The sequence below is a fragment of the Dipteris shenzhenensis genome, chromosome 24, assembly GCF_047967505.1.
Source record: "Dipteris shenzhenensis isolate YYH24624 ecotype China chromosome 24, Dip_SZ_1.0, whole genome shotgun sequence".
Taxonomy (NCBI): domain Eukaryota; kingdom Viridiplantae; phylum Streptophyta; class Polypodiopsida; order Gleicheniales; family Dipteridaceae; genus Dipteris; species Dipteris shenzhenensis.
The window spans coordinates 8,821,412-8,843,032 of record NC_141619.1 but is presented as its reverse complement, the minus strand read 5'-3'; the positions used below and the strand labels follow the sequence as shown (position 1 = coordinate 8,843,032).

Sequence of the window (21,621 nt, the reverse complement as noted above, 5' to 3'; positions counted from 1 at the left end):
TGTTGTGTGGCATTCCCTGCTGCTCCAGGCTGAGGCACAAATCTCTGGCCCACAACTTGTGCACGCTGGGCTCCTTGCTGCTCTCCAGGACAGCCAAGCATGTGGCACAAACACTGGATACAATGAACGACAGAGACGAGGGCTTTGCCCCTTTATCTAGCACTGGAGGGATGCGAAACGGCCCAACTTAATCACGGACTGGCCAACCCAGTCTGTGGTTCCTCTGCAAACAGACGACTTGCGCCACGCATATAAATGGCCCCAGCACATGCTCTTGCTGCTCCATGCCACTCCTACTCCAGGCACCTACCTCTTGCACTGACCCGCTCCTGTACAGCTACAAAGAGTCTTCTTTCTGCTGTGCAGATTTGCTGCACTGTTTGCAGACTTGGTGCAGCCTGCCCCGACCTGCAGCACACCTCCATACTTTCCCTGGATGCTGGACAGGTCTGCAGACTTGCTTGCTGCCTTCTAACCTGGACCGTACATCACTGCTTTGCTGCCTTTGCAGCTCTAAACATCCCCTGAGTGCTGCGCAATCTGTTACAGCCTCCATTGCAGGTCCAAGTCTCCATTCCCGGAGCAGCCTCACTACTAGACTTGGTCACAGTTCGTGCCCCAGGTGTGGGCCCATAGTGGTACCAAGCTTGTCCAGCCCTCCAATGGCAACCTGGTCATGCTGTCCACATGGCAGCTTGCATGCTGCTTAAGTGGCAACCCTGCATTCCTTCTCAGATTCGCCCATGTGGCATCTCTGAGTGCCGTTGGTGCACCTCCCCCATGCTCTCCTCATTTAGGGGATCACAAGTGGGGAGGTGACTGCAAAACTCCAACAACACCTCTACAGGTGAAAGCGAGACATACCTTCCTACACCAGCAAGATGTCGCCCTCAAGGAATGGACGTGGGTAGTAGTCCGAGATGAGCATCTCTTGACAGGACCCTGTTAGATATCCGTTGGCACCCCCGCATAGGGGGAGACTTTGATTACCAAGACCCTGATTTGCATTGTTTGGAATTGTAATGGTATCTTATGGTCAAATCCAAAGAATTTCTTAGAATCGCACACAAGACGAGATATTGCTTTTCTATGTAGAGATCCATCAGAGTCCAAAGTGCCATTTGCCCTTAGTTGGATACACACGGAAGTTGGCATACAGTGATGGACTAGAGAGACAACTGGAGTTCGTGGATCACGAGTGGCAATCTTACATAGGTCATTGCTCACTGGGATGATCTCGTTTGACTCTCGAGAGGCGTTACACATATGCTAGGTTTCTTTGGATTCGGATCTGACATATCTCTTGATAGGACCTTTTCATTGCAGTGTGCTATCTCTCTCTTGGGACCTCACATTTCACTAGGGATCTCTAGGAAGAGACTGAGACCTCACAACACACAGCCCTACATCTAGACATCATGGATTTTTTGAGCCGCGGGGAAGTCGTTGTCTAGGGTTTCAACGCGAGAATGGTTGCACGTCATGTACTGCACATTGATTTTCAAGAAGATTCTATCTTGCTATGATCTAGATGAGGAAGGGATATCTCGAGTTTCTGCAAACAGGTGAGCCCCGATCCACTTCATATGGGCACTCTTTCTTGGGCATGGGCAAGATACATGACCTCATCATCTATAATGGTATACCTTCTTTAGGTGGATTGACTTGTTTCCCACAAGGGGAGAGTCAGGTGCAACTAACTATCTCATGAAATCCCATGCCTTTGTCTCACACATCACTGACATATCCATTTTCCCACCACCTCCTAATGCCAATCATACATCTCTCTTTTTTAGCCTATCCATCCCCCACAAGACTCGCACATGCCACAAGCCACAACATACACTCCGACCATAGGTTATCCCTTGTGAACACCCCCCCTTTCTACCCTACTCATAGACCTTGCGGTATCCCACGTCTGGAGGATCGAGCTGTTCTGATCACCCACTTTCTTCTTCTTTTTGCCCTTCACACCTTTCCTACACCACATGCTCCACCATTCTGCCACCTATTGGTTCAATCTCTTGCAATAGCTAGTGCAACAATCTGTGTAAGGCACTGAATTGTCAACTTAGATTCAAAACCATGCACCATCTTTCGAGCGCAAGGGAACAGGCATTCATCTGGGAAAACGAGGAGTTACTAAACATCCTATTTAGCAGCAACTCCAAACACTTCTAGCAAAAGTTTCTTGAGCAATGGACACTGTCTCCTCTCACTGACCATCTCCTCTCACTGACACAACCCTCTAGCAGTCCTATGCACATTCATAATATGACAAGTCCTATGCACATTCACAATATGACATTCCTCACCGGTGCTCCTTGACCTCTCACAACTACCTCGCCCCACATCCTTGTCAAACTACATTGGAATATGTGAACATAGAATAGAGAGCAGACCTGTTAATTGAGACAGCAAAGAAATGAGAAACAAAGAGATGGAACTACACAGGAAATAGCAAGGAAACATCTGCTCATAGTAGTAGCTGAGAAAACCTCCACGAAACAAGTACAACACTAGGGCAAGATTGGCGCTAGTAGACTGGAGTATGCAGTAAAACTGCACCTCAAGACTGCCTATACACTCACAAAACAACTGCAAAAGATCAGAGTCAAATGACCCTATATATAGGGGGCCAACACCTGCTCACCTGGTCGATTGCCCCACCAGGTCTCGTCGGCTAACTCAACCTGCTCTGGTCAAGTTAAGCCGACCCTAGTCAGGGTCCAAACCAGCCCCTAACTAGCCCTTGTTTGGCCTAAAACCAAGCTTGCCTCAAGCCAAGCCTTAACTATGGCCTCTAACAATGGCATTGTACCTGGCTAAACCCCCAACTAACCTATAGAAATGCAATGAGAAACTGCTCCTTTCTCTGGGCGGATACACCCACATAGAACCCTAGTATACAAACAAGAGATGACTAACTCTAACACCCTCTCCCAACTCATGGATGCTGAATCAAACCCAGGGAGCTGGAATATTCAGCGAGCAGTAGTTGTGGTAGAGGCTTGGTAAACAGGTCCGCTTCATTGCCCTTTGTCGAACAAAAGGCCAACAAGATATCCCATCTAAGACCTTTTCACAAACAAAATGGTACTGTATCTCGATATGCTAGGTCCGGCCATGGAACACCGGATTCCTAGCAATTGCTATACAACTCTGATTGTCGCACTTGATGACAGTTGGATCTCTCTGCTGGGATCCAACCTCTCCAAGTAACCTCCGAAGCCAAACCACCTCACAAGCTACTGCACAAGCAACCCAACCAGATCCTGGGCTTTATTCCCATCCCTGCAGCATAAAAACTATCCACGATCCTTTGTATCCTATACATACTCCATTGAGGGCACTACCTCCAATAGTGACCCTTCTGGCCACAGTTATTGCATGTGCACTCTGCTTTCAATGCATCTCTCTCTGCATCAAACTTCTTCACTGGATGGAGAAGACTTCCAGCTACCCTTTCCTTTGTTGTTCCACCCTTTGTCTTGCGGGGTGGCCAATGCCTCCACACCTCCGCCCTATGGAGGGTTCTCCAAACACTCCTCCTGATTAACAACCATGGCTCCCATGTGAGAGCGTTCAGCCTCCAGCTTGTGCTGAGAGAGGAGTAGAAAGCTAAATACTCGGAAGATAGATGGGACAGCAATATGATGGCCATGTCCTCTAAAGAAATCACTTTGCCTGCTTGGAGTGCCTCCTACTGAAGTGGCTGCAATTAGTTGATATGTTCTTGCATGGTACTGACTCTGTGGGGTTTAACACTCGCATCTGGACTTCCAAGAAAACTTGCTTTATCAGGGAGACCTTGTTATAGAGGGATGCCAGGTGCTCCCAAATCCCCTTTGCCAGCATCATGTGCTTGATGTTGATTACCTGAGGAGTACAATGAAGGAAAAGAAAAGAGCAAACACAAGCATTTACCCAATCCCACAACTAGGCCAATGTCATTGCCTCATTCTGCTCAAGAATGCCAAGGTGCACCGCATTTGGCTTGGCCATACTATTCCAACAAGGATGAAGTCAACCAAATCATATGATTGTAGGACTGATTCTATAATCCCTCCATACTCCGTATTTGTTGTCTACAGGAAATGTACTAGGATCTTTATTGGCTTATCAGCCATCTCCATCAGACTTGCCATCTCAAGGGGGGAAACATGGCTCTTGTCAAAGAGAGGGTGGGTGGGAAATAAGAAAACGGAGAGTGGATGGGAAGGAAGAAAGAGAGAAGCAGTTGCTACAGCATTTCCTCCTTCAACGAAACTTCGATTCCCTTGCTGTCCACACCTGCAATACACCTTCTATAGCACATAACCTTCTTCCCGGCTGTCCACACCTTTTGAACTCCTTCGTCAGTGGTTCTTCTTCTGCCCGATGTGACCATGCCTTCAAAAATCAGCAACAACTTCATCTCCTCGTACGCTCTCCTGGTCCAACACTTTACACAAGCTTGTTCTTTGATAACATGTCAAACTGCAGCGGAATATGTGAACAGAAAATAAAGAGCAGATCTGCAAACTGAGACAGCAAAGAAATGTGAAACAAAAAAATAGAACTGCGCATGAAATACTGGGAAATTTTCTGCTCATTAGCTGAGAAAACGTTCACAAACAAGTACAACTCCAGGGCAGGATTGCGCCACAAGTGGACTGGAGTATGGTAGAACTGCACCTCAAGACTGCTAGTATAACTCCCAAAAAAACTACAGAAGATCAGGCCAATGAGGCAACATCTGCTAGCCTGGCTGACCAGGACTGGGCCAACTGACCCAACCATGTCTAGTCGACTGAACCGACCTCGTCTGGTTGGGTCAACCTAACCTGGTAAGGTCGGCTAACCCGACCCTGGTCGAGGTCCCAAACCAGCCCCTAGCTGGCTTTGCCTAGCCTCAAACCAGGTCCTAACTGTGGCCTCTAATCCTGGCATTGTGCCTTGGCTATGGCTGAACCCCCAACAACTAACCTGCGATACAGACATGCGACACAACCGTTTCGCCTATCGGGAACCACGACGTGACTGTTTCAGCCCGCAACACCTGACGCCTAATGACATTCACCTATGCAGAACAACTTCAGAAACCCCATGCAGCTCTTGCAACGCCCGACGACACTTGCTGCACTATTTGCCCTTTATTCTCTCAATTTCATCTCCGAAATTGGGACTTTTGGGTTTATTGCAGGGAGATTGCAGGATAATTTCAGATTTACAGCACATTGTATCACATTTGCACTAATTGCAGTGATATTTTGCCGCATTGATCTGAAATTTGGGAATTTACAATGACATTGGCTAAATTTGCAATGACCTTCACTTGGCAAAGCCAAATTTGGGTTCTATTTGCATTTGCCCTTTGATTTGGACCATTTGTCCTTCGAAATTTGTGGCATTCAGCCACCATTTGGAACAGATCTCAGATTTGCATTGGACAGATTTGCAGACATTTGCCCTTCGATTTGGGCTGGTCAATTGCAAGACAGCTAGTTGCACGGGGGACCTTTGATTGGACTACTTTTTCCAGGTTCTTTTTGGGGACAGATTGTGCATTTTGCTCAGTGCATGAGCAGCCACTTTTGGCATTCACATTGCAGAGATTGCTGTCAATTCTTGACATTTGCAGCTAGCAGTCAAATACTTTGAGCAGCCAGCTCTTTGCAGTGATAGCCTTGAGGCTTTAACATTTGCAAGGCACTCTTTTTCTTTGGGGATTTTTAATTTGCAATGGCTCACCATCAATCTCTTGGAATGCTTGCCCATGAAGAGAAGCTTGATGGTACCAACTATGCCATGTGGTCGTACTTGGTGTGCCACCTGTTGGTATCCCACAAGTTTTTGTGGTATTGTCAATGGATCAGAGACTAGACCTGTCTCTTCATCACAGGCATCTGCTGCCACCTCAGCCACTTCTTGTTCATCTACCACTACTGCCTGCCACAGACCCTCCAACACCCAAAGAGATTCGTTGGAATCAGAGAGATGCACAGGCACATGCAGTGATTGCTATGAATAGCAAGAGGGAGTTTATACCTCACATTCGGTCTTGCAAGACAGCCAAGGATGCATGGGATACTTTGGCCAGTCTTTACCAGATTCGCAATGAGGCCCAGGTTGTCTATTTGCACGGTCAACAAACAGGCTGCCATGTGCACAGCACAAGGGAGCAAGTACCTGGCAGATGGAAGCCTCCACGGAGGACAGCAACCAACATGGCACTGCCATATGACTATCTGCAAAGGGAAGGGGCAGAACTGCACAAGGAATCCAGCAAAGAAAAAGGTAATGACATAAGGGATGACATCAGCAACTGTCAGGGTGTCCACATCAGCAGTATAAACGCCTGCAGCAGACTCTACAAGATCCGGAGGCAGGAAGAGGCCTGACAGGCGGCCGCAGCAATATAGGGCCAGAAAAGGCAAAGAAAAGGAACTAAAGGAGCAATTCCCTTGCCCTTATATAGGTCTGCATGGCTCGTTGGCTGGCCAACCAGGTCGGCCAGCACACAAACCCATGGCGGGTGCCCGCAGTCCCAAATATAGGGACCGTGAATTGGCCCACAGACCAGCAGGTCGGCCCACTAGGGCTAGCCAATCGGCCCATTTGGGGGCATCCCCTATAAAAGGAGGCTGTTTGGGCCTCACTTGTGAGTAGAAATAAGCAGCAAAAGACCTTGCCTTCAGTGAGTAGAAAGAAGCAGCAAAAGACCTTGCCTAGGGCCTACATCGAGGAGGTGAAGGAGGGACAGAGGAGCTGGAGACTTAGCTCAGAAGGGGTTGTACCCTAGGGCAGTAAGGTGCGGGGATCACGGGAGAGGAGCACGCGGGATCAGGGATCTAGAGGTGCCGAGGAGATAGTAGGAGAGCTTTTGGTAAGATCAGAGGACCACAGTTTGGTGGGACTCTACATCTCTCTTTTGTATTGTGCCCAGTTTTACACGGAAATATACCTTTTGTGGATTCTATATCCCTCTTGTGATTCACAGTTTATTTATTCATGGTTGAGACCAGGCACCCATCAAAATTGCACTTTTCCAGGCAGATTGGAGCTTTCAAGCATGAAGGATGCAATATTCCATGGATGCAAGAAGATAAGGGAGAAAACAACGCAAACAGAATGGCTAACTTTGTGCTTCCAAGCGTGAGGATTTGCTGAGTCGCACCTGCCACAGGCTTTCCAGGGCTGCCAAACCTGACTTCGCTTTTGCGAATCCACCCTGGGGTCACCAGACAGGACGTTTTCAGAAATTCGCATCTGTTTGAGCTGCTCCGGGCCTCCAAAACTGGACGCAATCTATGTTGCTGACTTCCAAGGTGCCAGATTGGTACCAACTTTCAAGATTGGACTGCCAGGGGCCAGAAGGGTGCCAGGAGGAAATTGTTGTTTGCTGTTCTTCACCTTTCCAGGGCTGTTGCTGCTGATTTCGACTGCCACACGGCTTGGGTACTACTCCAGATCAATTCACCTTTCTACATGCTGCTGCTCCAGGGTTTCCAGGGCCCTTTGATCAGTTGTTTGCCTCCCAGAAGCTCTATATTGTCTCAGAACCTCAGAGTTTGTTGCTTTGCTGCAGCTGACGTTTCTGCCAGGACTCCTTTGGAGCTGCTAGGAGACTTGGCTGATTTTCTCTCCTGCCAGGACTCCTTTGGAGCTGCCAGGTTAGAACTCATTATCCATACAAAAGAAAGGTAGCTATGAAATGTTGCATTGGACTGGGATGCCTTTCTGAAACTGGAACTGTTTGTATAGCAGGACAAAAGTGCTTGTTCACATCGCTTTGGATTTCCCGAGGGCTGGTTTCACACACACCCAAAACCCAAAGGAAAAAAACAGGTGCTTTTCAGTCAAGGTTTCTTTTTTCTTTTTTTCAAGAAAATTACTTCATTAAGTATGAATGAAAACCGTGAGCAAGCTCAAGTGCGAGAGCACATCATGCAATGCATGAGGAAAAAAACAGCTCAGACTAGATGATGGAAACTCTGAAAAAAGTAACTCTCCTGGCAGTAGCTACTCTAGAGGATCCTTGCATGCTCGCCCATATGGCCATCAGAGTGTGTACTGTGTCAGTCCAAATACTAGCCATAACCTGAGAAGGGTGAACCTGAATACCCTCCATCGCCTCTGTACACCTGGCTCTCCAAATATGCCAAGCTGCAATGCTAGCAAGAATCTCCCACGACGTGTCTACTGAGGCATAAGCAGCCCTGAAAGAAGTGAAGGGAACATCCTGGAGGGAACAAGACTCCACAGAGTGTCGCCGTACAATGAGAGCTGGATCTGGATCATGCCCCTCGAAAAACACCCGAGGGCCAGTAAGAGATAGCTAAGCCACTGAGCCCCAGGTCATATAGAAAGGTGTTGTATGAAAGATATTGAAAACCCTAGCAACACCTTTCCAGATCGTCCTTGCCTGTCTGCACTCCCAAAGGCAATGCTGTACTGACTGAACTGCAACCGTGTCCCTTCCGTTCATTATTCCCCACAAACTTTTTTTCATTAAGAGATACATGACTTTCAACTGCTATATGTGAAAGACAACCCTATGAAATTCTCAACAATATTATCAATGGATGCCATTGGGAGGTATTTCCAAGATTATATTTATTGCTCAGCAGTGTCTAGCCCCTTACAAATAAATTGCCATCGCCATAGAGATGTTGAGCCATGTGCACAAAGGCGCAACTACCAATGAGATGTGAGATCTCATGAATGATTTCTTAGTGCAACCTAATGCAACTACTGTGCATGCAGAGAGAGAATCCAAACATAGATTTTGTCATTGGAGAAATAGGACCAAGAGATTGTGCTACACAGATTACCAGTTATGATTTCTTACCTAGAGGACAAGTAGGGTCAGCCCCGAACCTAGATCTCCACAGGTTCACTGTAAGGTGTCTTGAGGATAGCAGTCAAGTAATGCAAAACATAAAAACAGCTTTCCTTAATGGGGACTTGCAGGAAGAGGTTTATGTCAAACAACCTCCTGGATTTGAACTTTCTGGCAATGTACTTCAAGTTTGCAAGCTTAATAAAGCTTTATATGGTCTGAAACAAGCTCCACGTGCATGGTATGCCAAGATTGATGCATTCCTGGCAAGTAAGGGTTACATAATAGCCCCACGGAAAGCACCCTCTACATCAAGAAGAATGAGGGGGATATTTTGGTCATCATTCTTTATGTAGATGACATGCTGCTCACAGGGTCAAATGAGGAAATAATTGCAGATTTCAAAGCTGAGTTGAAAGCTGAATTTGACATGACAGATTTGGGCATGTAAAATTTTTATTTGGGGATCCAGTTCATACAAGACAATCGTGGCATCGTTATGTCTCAATCCAAGTATGTGCAGAAGCTCTTGGATAGGTTCAACATGCATGATTGTAAGCCTATAGCCACTCCCATGGAGCCGAGGCTGAAGCTTACTATGTATGATGCAGGTGAATCGGATGCCTCATCTATTTGTGCAATACTAGGCCCGATTTTCAGTATGCAGTATCTCAAGTGAGCAGGTATATGCATAGCCCAAAGACTACACATTGACAGGCTATAAAACGCATCTTCCGTTATTTGCAAGGCACAAAGTCTTATGGCTTGATGTTTCCCAAGGGGGGTGACTTGCAAATGCATGCTTACAGTGATTCAAATTGGGCTGGAGACTATGATACTAGGCAGTCCACTAGTGGTAATTGTTTCTTTTTGGGCAAAGGTTGCATTTCTTGGCTGAGCAAGAAGCAATCTACAATGGCTACTTCCTCATGTGAAGCTGAGTACATGGCAGCTTTCACAGCGACGACACTTGAATGTGTTTGGCTGCTTCGTTTGTTCACTGATCTTCATCTCTTATTGGAGGGTCCTTCTCCAATTCTCACTGATAGTCAGAGTGCTATAGCAGTGGCAAAGAATCCTGTGTTTCATGCTCGCACGAAGCACATTGAGGTTCCTTATCATTATGTTAGAGGAAGTTGCATGCACAGGAGATCAGTATGATCTATGTGTCAACACATGACAATGTTGCAGACATCTTCACCAAAGCACTTCCACGAGAGAAGTTTGAGACATTTCGCAGTGCCCTAAACTTATCTCCTTTTGGTGATTGATCACTACCTTGTACACCACATTGGCACTGCAGGGGGGTGTTAGAATTATTGTTATATTCTAGGCAGTGGCCAATGTATTGTAATAAGTAGGTTAGGGGGGGCACTTTTCCCTCATTAAGGTTTTTCCCCCTAACCACAGTCCAATCCCTAAATACGGTTAGTGGATAGGATAGTGTTTTTTCACTTAGACAAAACCCCTCACTCTCCTTTTGTACTCACACTCATTCTATTCAGTTGCTCTCACACTTGCTCATTGCTCACCTTACTCTCACACAGCTTTCAAAGTGGCAGTACAGATTACTTAGAGAACTTCAGGAGTGTCAAGAGATACCCACTAATAGAACCTTCGCTTCTCTTTCAAAAAACTTCTAATGTGAAGGATGGAACAAACCAGGGAAATGTAATTAGCAAAACTGTGATTTTTCCTTCCCAGCATAATCTTCATTGAGCTTACCTTGAAAACTTGTTCACTTAAACCCTTTCAATCAGTAATAGAATTAGCTAGCAGTCAACATATATAATAGAAAAGGATTTGTACCTCATAAGAACCATAACCGTAGAGCAACAATGGGTCTGTGCCATCCAGCTTAACCATGTCTTTCTTGTAGACAATAGAGATGGGTATTTTTGTCCCATCGGGAGCAGTAGCCCATTCCCGAGCAGTTACATAGCTGTCGATATTGAAACCACCAAGGACCTGCCTTAAATTTAAACAGACCACAACAACATCAAAGGCTGCCCCCCGCCCCAGAAAAGTAAAGGAAAGACATCAAAGACTGCCACAAAGATCTTTTCTTAGTTCTTTCTCTCTCTGCCTTAAACTGATGTAATACAGGCTGATTATCTTACTTAATATATGTAGCTAATCTATAATAACTTTAGGAGTAGTATATGCACTTCCAAGAGACCCTCAGTCTATAACTGATGTTGATGTTTATCCTTTTGTGTGTTCTTTGTCTCATAGTCCCGTGTGGAGACGTTAATATTTCTCTCTTTCTTTCTTTCCTCTCTTATATATATATATATATATATATAGTTTAATTATTAATATATTTATCTCCTACATTGCCTTTTTTTAAAGATTTCTGTGCCTTTACGTGTACATAGACAGAGAGATACGAACTTAGGTAGCAAATTGAGATGATACATTTTGGAGAACTCACCGGTTCTACTTTTTTAAGGACGCCTTCGCCATTATTCATATCATAGTCATACACTGATAGGGGTGTCCTCAGAGAGCTGTAGCCATAACGTAGAATTGGAGAAAAGAAATTGCTCTCCTTGGGGAAGACCGTATATGCTGGTTCTGAAAATTGAATCCTATGTCCATCAGGAAGCACCGTGAGAGTGTCACCAAGAGGAGGCAGGACATAGAATACGGCATTTAGCAAACCTTCTTGACGCTCAAACACGACAAGATGGTCTTGAAATGCCTGTATCTCCTGCAACTTTACACTGCAAGAAAGACCAAGTACAAAGAAGAAAACATTCAGAAAGAAAGACCTTGCTTGCCGATGTGATAAAACACACAATAAAGGACAATGCGCAGTCATGAGGGAATTTAAAACATTGTACAATGTAGACCATAAAATCTGTTCATTTAAATATATAGTTCAAACAACAACGCATCACTCCTGATCTGACTAAAAAACCGATAACTGAAGCTCCCAAACATAAACCAGAATAATTCTCTTCTCACTTGTATGATCTGCCGTGGGAAAGGAGGGCTGTCATCTAATGGTTTTAGCCTTGCTCCCTCAAGGATACATAGATCAATTGTATGACACTATCAAAGTGCCAAGACAATTGGTATGATTGGGCCAGATTGACCTGATTCATGGCTGGCTGTGCCTCACTTGACCACAATAGGCAGCTTCCTTCAGCTCTATGAGTGATGCTGGCCACTCAACAAAACATGTAATAAAAAAGAACAATATGTACAAGTTGATCTACCATTTTGTCATGAAAATAAACACATTGGCTTTTGCATTGAGCAGATGCAACCTCGAAAATATCAAGAACTTACCTGACATGCATGGTATGCCCTTCTCTGCCCTTGTGGAAGGCTGTTGTATACAGCACCCTCTTTGATGTTATGTTATGCTAGCCAACGCTTACATCTATGCTGTGAAATATTCAAGCCCTTTCACTCAATTCACCAATCATCAATCGATGGGCTGAGGACATATCTTGAATGCTCAGACCTTACTAGTGTATGCACATGCAGAATGACCCTAGATTTCTTCTCAACAAGAACACAAGAGAAGAATTGATGATGTACTCTGGTAAATCAAAACGATTTCACATCACTCTCTCACCTATCTTGCTACCTCCTTTCTCTCCACTCTATGCAGATGGTACAAGCATGCTCTGATAAGCACAAGGGTAGGTTTGCACTTAAGTATAATCAACACTTGGGTTATAGAAGGACGTCGCCTCACGAGTCAAGATCAAAGTCGAACTCCAAGATTTTGAAGGGTTGGAGAATGAAGCCACCTACAACACTAAGGAAGAGTACATGAGCTAGTTCCCATGCACTCTGCGTAAGGGTGCCCAACAATGGTTTGATCAATACCCAGTGAGCTATTTCAAAAATAGGATCAATTGAAGACAGCTTCTTGAGGAGTTATAGGAACGAGATCAATAAAGAAGATGCCACAAATAGGTTGAATAACCTAAAGCAGAAGAAGAGCAAGCCTGCTAAGAGTTTATGCTATGTATGAGCGCACTAATCAACCAGCTCAATACATGACCTCTTGCATTGCCGGCTCCTCTCCGCTTCTCCCCCTGTCCTCGGTCTCCTCCTCTTCCTAGTACTCATCAGCAACTTCCTCCTCCTCTCCCCTTTCTCCTCGGCCGCAGCCGCCTCCTCGATTTTGTTGAGAATGGTGTAAATTACGTTATTTAGAGATGACTAGATAGGGTTCATGAGCAAACCCCAACCCTAACCCTACCACGAAGGCATGAACATGTATATGTTCTCATTTTCTTTCTTTTCAATGCAGTGCACATTTAGTCATCTCTTGTGCACTCCTCCCTGTTGGATTAGGGTTGGTCACCTCCCCACCTATGAGCCCCCAAATGAGGAGTGCATCCGGGGAGTGGACCATAAAATAATAGCAAGAGTTTTGGGGCTCCCACATGGGCAGCAAATAGGCTGCCATGTTGATAGGATGGAGAGTGCACTTGGTAAAGAACGCATCTCTGTAGAAAAGGGGATAGGAGTAGATTTGGAAAAAGGGGATAGACTAGCAGAAGGGGAGAGAGATAGGGGAAGAAGGGAGGAGAAGGGGTAGGAGAGAGAGAGTGAGGTAGGAAAGAGGGGGAGAGATTGAGAGGGAGTAGGGAAGAGAGAGAGAGAGTGAGTGAGGGTAGGCAAGAAGGAGGAAGGGAGAGTAGATAGGATTAGATGTCACATCAAAAAGTACATAGTAGGGGGTGGATGGGGACTTATATAGTCCTTCCATAATTTCCACCTAAAGGACCTCTAAGTTGGCCCTTTTTCCCCTTCATTACAGCCATCCCTTCCCATAGAATTTTGCCCTCAAAATTTCACAGCATGCCTCTCTATAAGTGCAGCAAACAGCAACTACTAATCAATTCAATAGGAGATAGGGGTGCTCCTAGACAATGCTCCGGGACATGTGGTGGATAGAATGACAAAACAAGACCATTTCATACCCACTAAGACCCGGTATTCAACATCACAGGTTGCTTGGCAATTCATTGAGCATGTCTTTAAGCATCATGGTTTCCCTCAGGAAATTGTCAGTGATAGAGATGCAAAGTTTATGGGTCACTTTTGGCAGGAGATATTTACAACAGTGGGTACTTTACTCACACCTAGCACTACTTACCATCCTGAGACTGATGGACAGTCGAAAGGGTGAACAAATGGGTGGAGGAATATTTGAGTCATTTTTGTCATGATACTCAGAAGTCTTGGGATAAATGGTTGTCACTTGCTGAATTTTGCTACAACAGTACCAAGCATCTCTCCATTGGCATGAGCCCGTTTGAGGCAATGTAGGATGCCTTCTTCAATTGGTGACATGGCTGTGAAAAATCAGCAAGCATGGAATGACTTGGAGAGGATGGAGTAAGTCAAAACATTGAGCGACTGCGTTCGAGCGAGCCCAGAGTTCGAGCGATGCTTGTGATGAACTTTTTCTGAACCTATAGTAGCAATAGTTTTTTACTAGAAATGGTTGAATCTACATGACCATATTAGAGATTGTTCTTACTTATTTTTCGTATGATTCTTAGCAACATACAAAGATAAAACCTACTATTGGGGATAACTGATAAGTCCATACAAGTCAACAATGATTCAATGAATACCAAATGAAAACTTATTGGCAACATACAAAGAGAAAACCTATTATTTGTTAAATAATAAATCCATGCAAGTTAGAAATCATTCAATAGATACAAAAGGGGAAATGTTGCAATGTCTACACCTCGAGGTAGTCACTCAAAATTATGTAAGGTAGCACGTGAGTTGAACGGGTTTCTTTATTTTGTGGACTTACATACAAACAAAAATAGTCCCATCCATGATATAGAAGCTCCTCCTATAAAAATCCTTCACGAAAAACTATTTGAATTTTGTAGCTCATCGATTTTTATGCTACCCATAGATATGAACCATTTTGTACACAAAATGATAACATGAATAAAATGTTTAAACTATGAACCTAATAAATTATTGATCACCTTATGACCATGATGCTAACAAAATATGGATCACCTTCATATGTCCATGACCATGTATATACCTATGGGAGGGAGGGAGAGAACCAAGGACCCGAACTCTATATGAGAAAAATTTAAGAAAATATAAGAGTTTGATAAGGTTTAGCTCTGATGAAACAAAGATAAGTACAAACTTTTTAAAGTTGTAGAATTTAGACACTCTAACATGATAAATGGATTCATTCATATCATTTCGATCGTTTTGACTACAAACATGACCATATTTGGAGTTTGATTGACCAAGTTATGGCCCAAATAAAATTTGGCAGAAGAAGCCTCCCTCTTGGGAGGCTCCTCCTCCCATTATCTTTTGCCTTGAAAATGGAAATTTCACAAGAAAAACACATACTCTAACCCCTTTCTTCGACCCCTCCTTCTTCCTTGACCCTTGCAAAAACATTGCAAAACATTTTTTAAAAATTGTTGTTTGTATGTAAGGCAATTGATTCCTCACAATATCATGGGTAGTACAACAACTGTAAAAGTAAGCAATGCATGCTACTTTTTGAACATAAATCATCACACTAGAATGTCAAAATTATGAAAGTCCTCGCTCGAATTGTCACCTCGCTTGAACGCAGTCGCTCGAATTCTGGTAATCCTCGAGAGGATGGATGCCCTTCTACAGTTGGCAAAAAGGAATATGTAGGATGCCGAAGCCAAGCAGAAGAAATATGCGGATGAACGTAGGAGATATTTGACTTTCAAAGAGGGAGATTATGTGCATTTGCGTCTCCATAAGAACCGTTATGCCATGTTGAAAGGTAATACCAACACAAAGCTTGCTCATAAGTATTACGGTCCTTACAGGATCATCCGCAAGATTGGGGAGTTAGCATATCAATTGGAGCTACCCAGTACCTCCAAGATCCATGATGGCAATCCTGTGATGAAATCCATTGCTATGTGCGTCCATTTGCCCTCTGGAGTGGTTAATGGCTGCAAGAGACCTACAAATAATTTGTTGTCCACTTTGTTCGATTGGCAAGGCAAGCATTCAGCCACGTATTTAACCACATCTCTCCACAAGCCTTCCCAGGTGAAGCTATGCTTGATTCTTTCATATGTTTTAGTGATACTTGCATGTCTAGGCATGGGAGAAGAGTGAATTTCTTGCAAAACCAGCTGGTGGTATTTTGAGTCTGCCACTAAATAAATCTTGTCTTGGCACCACAACAGCCCATTATGCAATTTGAAATCCGGATGACCCTGACTAGAGGGCTTTTGCAAATCTGAAAATATGGGAGATGCTTTAGAATTCTGCATATACTCTTCCTGAATGCCATGAATCCACTCCTGATATATGGTAGAGATAGCAGAAAAATTGCAAGCCCACATCCTGGACAAGGCATCTGCAACCACATTTTCCTTCCCTTTTCTGTACTCAATGTCAAAATCATAGCATTGGATTGCAGCCAACCACCTCTTCTGCTTATATGACAAATTTGGCTGGGTGAGGAAGAATCTAAGTGTCCTATGACCTTAATTTTACTTCCGTACGGATAGTGGTGCCATTTCTTGAAAGCATGCAAGATAGCCAGCATCTCCTGATCATAAACATGCAAATTGAGTTCATTGGCATCGAACTTCCTGCTTTGAAAGGCTTTTACCCCCTGTTCCTACCTCAGAACAGACCCCAATCCTTTGCCACTGGCATCTGCCTCCACAATGAAAGGACGCAAAAAATCAGGGCGTACCAAGACAGGTGCATGAGTGAGAGCAAATTTCAGGTCTTCAAAGCTGCGTTGTGATTCCCTTGACCACCCAAAAGCATCCTTCTTCAAGAGGTCAGTAAAAGGAGCTGTCCTCTAGGCCAATTTGCAAATAAAGTAGTTGTAGAAGGAAGCAAGACCTAAAAATCCTCTCAACTGGGTGGGATTTTGTGGCTATGGCCAATCTTTGATACATTTCACCTTTGCAGGATCCACCCGAATGCCACGTATACTCACAATATGCCCCACGTACTCAACCTACTTCGCCATAAAAGTGCATTTGCCCGGTTTTGCATAAAGCTAATGCATACTCAAATTTTCCAGCACTTGCTTCATATGCTTAATGTGCTCTTGTCCATCCTTGCTGTAAATGAGGATATCATCAAAGAAAACCAGCACGCATCTGAAAAGAAGTGGCTGCAATATCTTGTTCATCAGTGCCTGGAAGGTGGCCGGTGCATTAGTCAATCCAAAAGGCCGGTGCTCATCTCCTTCTTTCACCCTGATTTGATGGTAACCAGACCTCAAATCTATCTTCGTGAAAAACTGAGCACCCTTGAGTTCATCCAACAGGTCATCTATCCTGGGGATTGGAAACCTATTCTTGATAGTGGCCTTATTTAGATCCCTGTAATCAATGCACATGCGGTATGATCCATCCTTCTTTCTTCCCCAGAAGCACCGGTGAGGCAAAAAGAGAAGTGCTATGAGAGATGAAGTTCTTCTCATAGCAATTCCCGCACCTGTACTGCCACTTCCTCCCGCTTCAGCTTAGAGAGACGGTATGGGCCTTTGTTTATGGGCTTACTGCCAGGCTCTAGAACAATGGCATGATCCACATCCCTCTTGGGAGGCAATTGGGATGGCATATCAGCAAACACTTCAGCAAACTCCGATAGCAACTGCTGCATATCGCAATCCTCAACACGAAGAATTCTACCCCCCTGAGATATTGACACATTCAATGCCTAGAGGGCATGCTCCTTCTTGAGCTGTCTGGCCAAATACCTTGCTGAAATGACCTGCAATTTAGGAGTAACAATGCCCTACAATGCTACAGTTCTACCCTTGTGGACAAAGCTGAGTGATAGGGCATTTAAATCCATGCTGATTTTACCCAAAGATTTCAGCCAATCGCAACCCATGACAACATCTATTGGGCCCATATCCAGTGCCAAGAGATCCCTAGCAAATTCATAATCCTCACAGAGCTTGATCCTTGCATCTTGGCAAAAAATTTAATGACCAAATGATGTCCATTTGCCACCTCTACTCCCAGCCCATGATCAATCTCAGTAGCAATCAGTCCCACCTACCACTGTCCACAAGCATGTGAACAGTCCTGCCATTAATTTGTCCTTTCAATCTGATAGTTTCAGCACTTTTGGCACCCATCAATGCATGAGAAGAGATAGCATAAATTGTTTGCTGCGCATCCAATAGATCTCCTGCTCGTCCACAAGAGCATTAAAATTTGCATCCTCTCGCGCAAGAAAAGGCATAGCAACCGGATGCTCCACATGAAAGACTTTAGGCCAACAGCCTCACATGTTACATGTGGGCTGAGTGTCATCGGATTGTATACCAGGCATATTATGTTCATTAGCACCACCAGGATCAAAGGGGAAATCAGCCCCCTTCGTGGCTCCAACATCTCGAGCTTCTTCCACGATTTGTGCACCCTCTGAATCATCATGAGTGGTATCCAAAGTCTCAAACGCATCCATCAAATCCTCATCATCCGATATCTCAATAATCATGCTAAATGTTGCGTTACGCATTTTGCAAACTTCCCGATGCTCAAGAGTCCACTTCTCACCACACTTAAAGCATAAGTTTGCCCTCTTTCTGCTGTCCATAATAGCCCTGGTGTGTTGTTTAGATTCTGATTTTTCATGTCCAACACTTAGCTTAGTTGGCTTAGCATCAAATGACCTGTATGGCTTAGCATATGGCATATTGCTGCCTATAACTGTGGGAAACCTCAGAAATGGTGCTGCTGCTGATTTTTTTTCATTCCAATCAATCACCTTAGGCTTCTTCTCGGCCTCATTTGCATTCCCATATGCGCTGCCCGCTGTCATCTTATACTTGCTGGCATATTTGGTCTCAAATACCTCTGCCAATTGGGCTGCACGCTCAATTGTTTGAGGGGTATGTGCCTTCACATCTGCAGCGAGAGAAGAACTTAACCCATGGATGAAACGCAGCAACTTTCCCTTTTCAAATACATCCTGCACAAATAGAGAAAGCCTCCAGAAGTGTTGCAAGTACTCTTGGACTGTACCGGTCTATGACAAGGCATAGAATTCAGCCAAGTACTGATCCAAGACGAGTGGGGATACGAATGTAGTGACCATCAATTCTTTGAAACCCCTCCAAGTGGTTGGTCTCTGAGGCAAATCCCTCATGTATCGCCACCATGTGTGGGCATAGTCCTGCATATGCATACCTGCAAAAATGATGCGCTCCTTCTCAGACTTGGGGTAGAAGTAAAAATAGTCTTCCAGCTTCGTGAGCCACTCCTCCAAATCATTGGGAGTGCGAGTGTCCCCTTTAAACTTATGCACTGTGAGTTTGTCCTTGATATCCTTGGCTGCATAATTCTTGTGTGTGTAACCTCCAGAAGTGCGGGCATCATCACGCTTGAGATTCACATAATCGGAGGAGGACATCTCAAGTTTGATGGCCTCAGGTAGGGCCTTATATGAACGCAAAGAATCTCCCAACATGTCATCAAAAGAGACTTGTTGCCCACCACCCACCCCCTGCTGCGTAGTAGCTACTATCATCTGATGCATTGGCTACGTCTGGCTATATGTGCTCGCTAGCGGAGTGATAGGTGCATGAACTCCGGGCTGGGTCTCTCTGCCAAATGCATCTCTCCGGAACGATGCCATACCAAACGGCTGAGAAGAGGACTAACCTCTCTCCCAGGGGTGTGGGCTGCAATATAAACCCAAGCCAGCTCCATGCATACTCACTGGTGCGGTGAAAGAAGCACTAGCCGGATGCACACCCACAAGTCGGCCCAAAAAAGACGGCTCAGCCTGCATAGATGCAAAAAGCTGAGAGCCAAGAGATGGCTTGACATCCTGCAACAAGGTGCTCTTATGGGGTACATGCAATGGTCCAGAAGACTGATGCTCATAGGCACAGCGGGCATCTGCCACAAAACCCATAGCAATGGCAGATGTGATCTGTTGACCAATCTGTTGTCCCATCTGGGCAAGAGTGGTATCTTGCATACCCATGGCTGTGGTAAGCTGCTGGCTGAACTCCTATCCTATCTGGCACGGAAAGCACCCTGGAGCATAGAGGAAAGGGCATCCAAAAATTGTGTTTGCACTACCTGCGCTTCCCGGGATGCAGGAGAGGGAGGCTGAGTGGAAGGAACCTCTGTTGGATGCAACCACCATGGCAGGCACTAGCTCATACTGAGCAGCCTCATCACTGTCATGCAATATATCACGAGGGGCACGCTTCGGTGGCATGGTGACTAGCCGGGAGGAAGAAGCTCGAATGCAAGCAAGGATGAAGCGTATTCAGAGGAGGAGACAGCACAACCCTGATGTAATGAGCACCTGATATAGTGTGTAGAACCACAAAAGAAGGCCGATGGTGTATTCTAATATTTCTTTCTTCCCTTCTTTCTTTCTTTGCTGTCACTGTCTGCAGGAACTATATCATAGCCCTGGCAGCCCATGTTAGCTGCCCTTGCAAGGCCTTCTCTGCTCCATGACAGTGCTGCATCTGACACAGAACTGTGCCAGCCCATGTGGCCTTTGTCATGGCCCCATGGCTGGCTGTACACAGCACATCCCTTGCTCCAGGGCATGGGTACTTCCCACGACACCCTTCTGTGCTATCCACATGGCAGCTACTGTCCAGCCTTTTCACCATGCTCCCAAGGTCTATTTCAACTTCAACCCATCACTACTCTAGCAACATCTGCAACCAAGTGCTCCATCTAAACAATGAAATCCAGGTAGCTCATCCACATAGATCCCCAAGGCCAATTGTCTTTCTAGAAATCCTAGACCATAAGTCTAAATGAGCTCACAAGTGAGTAACCATCCAACAACAATATACTCTTTAGATCTGTAGATGTCCCCATCTCCACCATAAAGGCTTCCATAGGTCCACCTTGTTCTACTTCTAGTATCTTGCAGCTGGGCTTTGAAGAAGCCTCCAAAACTCATGTCCGTGTCAGCAAGTCATGCTCCTCAAAGCAATCATCATTGTCTTTGACAAATATCGCAGGAATTGTCCCCCTCTGCTCACCAGGAAGTCTTTCACCCTCCACTTCCTCAGCTCTTGAGAAACACAAGGCAAACACTTTGCCCAATGCGTGCTACTAAAGTTTGAATGTACGCACAAAGAATATAAATACCGTTGGATCCACCCGTTTCAATGTTTGCTTTGATAACAAACCCACTACCTCCCAGAGGCCACCACCTCTCATTAAGTAGGGAGGAGGGCGGTGCTAATATGCATGGGGTCTCGAAGGGGATGACCTTTCAATAAAGGAGAATGGAATGCATTCAGTCTTTTCTTTCACACCCACAACATCCATGTGTAACCTTGTACTGTCATCGAATGTCCATGTACCCCTCTGACTCTGATCCTTGAAGTCTCCACAGAGAACCTCCCTCATGCAAGTGGTGTCATCTTCGTAAGTACACATTGTTGTCCTCCACCTTCACAAAGGCCTCATTGTTGTCCTCCACCTTCAAAAAGGCCTCTAGTCCCTCCGACTCATCACACCATCACTCAATGTCAGACGTGAGAACAGTCCACCTAAATTTGCATACCTAATCTCGGCAACACTCAAGGTTGTCACCGAGAAAAGTTATCATGTTTCTGCTACCACATTTGTCTTTCTGCAGTCCCCTTGCATAATGCCCTGGCTGGTCAGTGTAGAAGTTTCTTCATTTTCTTGCTTTCACTCGATGAAGAGTCCTCGTCATCATCAGATTTGTCATTTATCTTCTTATTAGGCTTGCCCTTTCCTGTGCCCTTGCTCTTGTCTTTTGCAACAAAGGCTTGGTCAGTGGAT

At 45.0% G+C, this 21,621-nt stretch overlaps 1 protein-coding gene across 1 annotated transcript in view; it reads right to left on the bottom strand.

Moving 5' to 3' along the window:
* The window catches only part of LOC147886173 (Prolyl oligopeptidase family protein), a 119,743-nt gene that overhangs the window by 69,726 nt on the left and 28,396 nt on the right, over positions 1-21,621 (bottom strand). Inside the window, exons 5-6 of the mRNA XM_087395652.1 lie at positions 11,259-11,550; positions 10,634-10,792 (exon numbers count right to left, since the gene is read on the bottom strand). Coding sequence (XP_087251778.1) covers positions 10,634-10,792; positions 11,259-11,550 — 451 coding nt within the window. The remainder of the gene's footprint in view (positions 1-10,633; positions 10,793-11,258; positions 11,551-21,621) is intronic.